The sequence below is a fragment of the Adiantum capillus-veneris genome, chromosome 17 (genome assembly GCF_014529385.1).
Source record: "Adiantum capillus-veneris isolate H3 chromosome 17, ASM1452938v2, whole genome shotgun sequence".
NCBI lineage: Eukaryota > Viridiplantae > Streptophyta > Polypodiopsida > Polypodiales > Pteridaceae > Adiantum > Adiantum capillus-veneris.
In genome coordinates, this window is record NC_140947.1 from 63,043,522 (window position 1) to 63,048,895 (window position 5,374).

Here is a 5,374-nt window from a genome sequence, read left to right on the forward strand (position 1 = left end):
GGATAATGATGATTTGGTGCAATTTGACAGTGCAAAAATCTAACTCTTCAAGAAACACATCCATACATGGATACTTGATTGTGAGAGACTCTCTCACATTGGTACTTCTATCTATAGTGATAGTAATGTACTAGTAACGGCAGTGTCGATAACAAATAAATATCTTAAATAGAGACATTACTTGTGGTGCTTTTTAAGCTACATTAGGGGTGGCGATCGAAGTTGGCCCGGTCTGTCCCACTCTTCCACCTTCGATGGTGGTTTGCAGGTAAGAAGTTCAAGAGGAATACAAGAGCAAGAGTGACCTAAGGTCTTTATCCAATGTACACAAACCATGACATGAGGTCTTTATCCAAAGTACACAAGGATTGACTATCATTTAGATGTCATAGTATCATAAACTCTTATCTATACTATATATTAAGGAGACTGGTTTTTCAGTGCCACGTGTCAAAGTTTGCTGCATCCGGTGAGTTCTGGTTTATATGAGTGAGGGGGAGAGAGAGAGGCCGCCGAAGGCGACCAGCCGTACTAGTGTATTTTAACAACAACTAGTATGGCTAGCGGCCTAAGGCCGCTTCTCTCTCTCTCTCTCTCTCTCTCTCTCTCTCTCTCCTACGTCGCTGTGTAGCCGGAGCCACTTGGAACACAGGCTGGAGAAAGGTATTGACACGTGTCAGGGAGAAAGAGGGGGGACCTTGTTATAGATTACATATGTACCTTCCTATATGCCTTGGGCGGGCAAGGATTCGAACTCAGGACTCGTCAGCACTCTCTCACGAAACTGCCTATTGTGCGTTGCCGACAATCTGTATAAAATGGGCACTTTCACCTTCACCCACTCCACTTTCCAAGGGCGTTTTAGTACGCAATCGAGAACGCAAAGAGAAACATAATTAAGAGAGAGAGCGAGAGAGATAGAGAGAGAGCTTGTGCGTGCAAAATGGAGCAGGGGTTCCTGAGGCGAAGGAGCGGTGATGTGGGCGGCGTTTTTCTCATCGTTTTGATGTGTGGGTGGCCTTTTCATTTACCCTCTGGTGATGCATCCAGGCCCAGCTCCGCAGCAGCAGCTGCTGCTGCGCCACAGCCACCGCCGCCCTCCACCAACATCAGCCTTCTACCACCACCCCAAGTTGTGACCAACAGAAGTGATGGGCTGTGCGTCTCTCTCATCACTTCCCAGGGTGACTACAATTGCACGGAATACATGGTAAGTACCCCCCTCTTACTTCTTCCGCACAGCGTCGGGCAATGGATATATATCGCCTAGCTAACCAGCGTGTAGGTGAAGGTGACCGGCCTCTCTCTCTCTCTCTCGTGTCCAGGTGTGTAATGTACCCACAAGAAGTTTTGAACAAATTCTCACAATAATTCCCATATTGTGACTTACCTCAACATCATGAGCTTCTGTGAGGGAGGCACCAGGTACGATTGGGGGCAGGGGACCACCGGCCCCCCAACCGGACCGGCGGTCCCCTACCTTCAATCGTACCTACTTAGGTATGCGGTGCCTCTCCCCCCGAAGCTCATGATGTTATGCATTGTATGAAAAACATTGAAAAAGACTACGTTTTCCTACATGAGAATATTTCTAAATCTTCTTGTGTACAGTCGCTAGCCAGTATGAAACATGTTGAGACCATATTCAAAGGAGCCTTCCTCCAGAACAATAAATAGATAAGGAAACAAATTTGTATATGCATGTCTCTCACACACACACACACACACATGTATATGATTGTATATGCCACGGTCTGCTGCCGCCCGCAGAAGTGTCGCCGCAGAGAGAACACTTATTCAAAGCCCCAACCTTAGTACCACTACCGTTCCAAATGCCCTTGTGTGCTTTCGTTGCATGGTAAAGTATGCAAGCATGGTTGTGACTAGTCAGATTGCTTTGCAAGCCAAACTTCTTCTGATGAAGATAATGCATACCCTTCTCCCTTTTGTGCTGAAAACATACAAGATCATGTATGCTAGAGAAGAAAAGAGGTTTGAATGAAAGAGAGCTTGCCAACTCTACGACAAAACCATGCATAACACATAGGGAGTGAAGCCAATTCACTTGGGGGCTTGGATGGCCTCGTGAAAGTCATCATTCTCAAAACTACAATCAATGCATTCACATTGAATTGAATGGAAATCCATGGATTGTAAAGCTCTACCTAGGACCTAGGTTTGAATTAAAAATAGATATATGGTCGCTAATCAGCGGGAGCCTCGGTGGGTCCACTATTAAGGACCCCCCTATATAATGTGCCTTGGTTAGGGAATGTAAAAAAACACCTCTATTAAAATGTTGGCATGAATAGATAAAATTGACCCCTCCTTTCTTATGAATGGACGGGTTTATTATGGATTTGAAACACCACCCTTATAGTGGACCTCGGAGGCTGAAGCTTAAGACTTGATGGATTTGGTCTTTGCTAGCAGTAGCATCTAGCGGCACCCGTGAACATTGAATGGCGGGTCGAGGAGAGAATGTGTAGTTCCTTAATATGTTGCACTCTTCGGTTATTGTCTTCTTGACTATTAATGTGAGGACTTTTTTGTCTTGCTATCGATCTGCTATCAACATTCCATTTCTTATGCCAACATTGCTATTGTCCTTTGGAACTACATAGTGTATTGAGTTGCATGAAGGTTGTAACCATAGAGTTCTTTTAAGTTGCCTAAGAGTATACTTCTCCTCATGGCCATGAGTTGAAATGATAGATCTTGTATTCTCATTAGAGGAGAGCCCTAGGATCATAATGCTTATACGAGTTGTCATCGTGTAGCCCCCAACAATTGTGTATCTAGTGCTGCTAGCTATGAAAATGTGAGCGAAGTTGACAATGCTCGGTACTTGGCAGATCCAAGATTGATGCATGAAACTAATGTTCATTTCAAGAGACTTTAGTCGCACCACGGGTTTTGGTTAGCTCTTCAAGAAATTTTTGTACTTTTCAAAACATGCCATTTTCATCATGCATGCTGACCAATGGAGTGTCAATCGTAGATTCACAATATCATGTGATACCATTACCCCATCCTTGGGCATTACGCATACGAGTGTGTGTCCCGTCCTATGGAGAAAAAAAAAACACACACACACACACACACACACACACACACACACACACACAGCCCCTTTGCTCCATACTCCCCACACCAAGAAATCTTTCACACTTATTGAGTGCCCCTAAAGCCCTTTATGACAGTCACCAAAAGACCACTCATTGGGAAGAGAATGGGGTATTTAGGAAGTTGAATGCAAAAGGACAAAAACTGCTATAGTTAATTTGAATTCAAATTTTCCCTCTGACATGAAATTTGAAATCTATTAAGATCATGGAGCTCGAGGTGTAGATTCTAGATTTACAATCTTTACTCTAATTTTAGATTGTATGTAGATGTTACGGAAGGTTGGAAATTATAGAAATACCCGCATTCCCCTTGACTGTCACTAATAGGATTGCAATCATCAGCAAGAATGTAAGGCTTTACCATAGCACAAGTAGCCTTGAAGGTTGGTGAAGTATGTGAGTGAATTAGGGAAAATTGACCATTGTTAGTGCACTCACCTGGTTAAACCTAGCTTGAAGCCCCATGTCTAGATTTTATGCACATCTTTTATCATCTCTTCTCATGAAGAAGTAATTATTTTGTTTTAGAACTCCCTTCATTGAGAAAATTTCAAATTCTTATAAGCAAGTGGCCAATTCCTTTTACTATACTAACCTATCATAACATGAGGCGCCGCTACAAATAACTTCCCCACCATCAAATTTTTAACACACTGTTGCACTTGAAACAGAAAAAATTGAATGATCAAGACAAGCCTTGAATCTGTCTAAATTTGGTTTTTGTTTTGGATCGCTTAGAGCGTATATGCAATTGATTGTACAATTGAACGTTCCAAATTTGCAGTGTTTGACTTTAATTTTATTTTTACTTAGCATGATTATCTCTTCACTTAGCCATAGGGCTAAAGAGTTATAAATTAGGGGTAGATAAGCCAATTGTTTTTCAACCCCTTTTGTTGTGTTTTGACAAGAAAAGTTGGTCTTTGGGCTAAAAAGTACATTTTCTAGACTGTAGATCAGTAATCAATTGATGGTTAACCCTTCTTGTCATATTTTGACATCACAATGTAGCTGCATATCAAGCATTTTATGAGAGATTGATATTTCTTTGCTAAAAGAAAAGTAGTTAACATTAAATAAAATAATACATTGCAAACAATTGTTTGATGTAGGTACAAACAAATGATGGATTTTTATTGGGAGTGCAAAGAATGTCAAGTAACAATGTGGAACCTACCAAAGGAGCAGTTTTCCTCATGCATGGCCTATTAGTGGTAAGCAATTGCTCATTGTTAAAGTTGAATTCTTTATAGCAATCTTCACATCGGCTAGTTTTATGGGAGTGCGCCCACACACGCACGTCGCAGGGGTTGAAACATAATGAGTGCGCCCATTGTTGAAGTGTATGTTTTGCATTTGTTTATTTCTATATATGCTTATCTAATTAATGTTTTCTTACACAAATGAATGATCTTGTGGGAATTTAAAGGCATTATAAACCCAAATAATTTTTTTGGTTATTGAATGTAAAATATTAACATTCTTTTCAATCTAGGGTGGTGATGTCTGGGTGATCAATGAACCTTCTGAGGGTTTAGGATTTGTCCTTGCTGATGCTGGCTATGATGTATGGATTGGCAATACACGCACTACAAGATTTAGCTTTGGTCACGTATCACTTCAAAGGAACGATCACGTAAGTATTCATAAGTCTATCTAACCATTTATCCATGTAATGTACTTGGTAATTCATTGCTTATATATTATTAATTCATATTTACTCAAAGGTATGCAAGAATATAATTTTTGGAAATCCATACACTTGCTTTGTGCTTCTTCCATTGGGTGTTTTGGGTTTCTATGCAATTTAATGAACCTTGGGTGTGGTAGGGTGTCAGGAACAAGAGTTGACACCGTAAGAGATGGTGAGAGTAGAGTCTCTACCAAAGAGAGCATAGACCAAAGCTACTGTGGGTAGAGCTTAGCTCCAAAGAGGTGTGTGCAAGGTTGCTAGCTACACTTGATGCCCGAGCCACCACTAGGTATCCTTTCAGAGGTTAAGCCCTTGAGCGTGGTGAAGCCGTCTCATCACTTACCCTTGTGATAAGATGGTGGAGATGTTTGATCCGTTCTCGCGGAGGGGGGATTGTCTCTGTCCACAAGGAAGCAACTAGATGGATGGAACAATCAATGTCACATGGGTTTGCTGCTTCTCTCTTTCTCTCTCTTATGTAAATAATGAAAATGTACATATTTCAAGTTGTTATGAATGCAAAGGATTGAAGTTGCTTCTTCATGTTAGTTAG

At 41.3% G+C, this 5,374-nt stretch overlaps 1 protein-coding gene across 1 annotated transcript in view; it reads left to right on the plus strand.

The window, feature by feature from the left end:
* The first annotated feature begins 792 nt into the window (after positions 1-792).
* LOC147437374 (triacylglycerol lipase 1-like) overlaps positions 793-5,374 on the plus strand; it is a 10,080-nt gene continuing 5,498 nt past the window's right edge. The window contains exons 1-3 of the mRNA XM_086486918.1: positions 793-1,210; positions 4,241-4,342; positions 4,624-4,764. Coding sequence (XP_086343044.1) covers positions 944-1,210; positions 4,241-4,342; positions 4,624-4,764 — 510 coding nt within the window. The 5' untranslated portion in view covers positions 793-943. The remainder of the gene's footprint in view (positions 1,211-4,240; positions 4,343-4,623; positions 4,765-5,374) is intronic.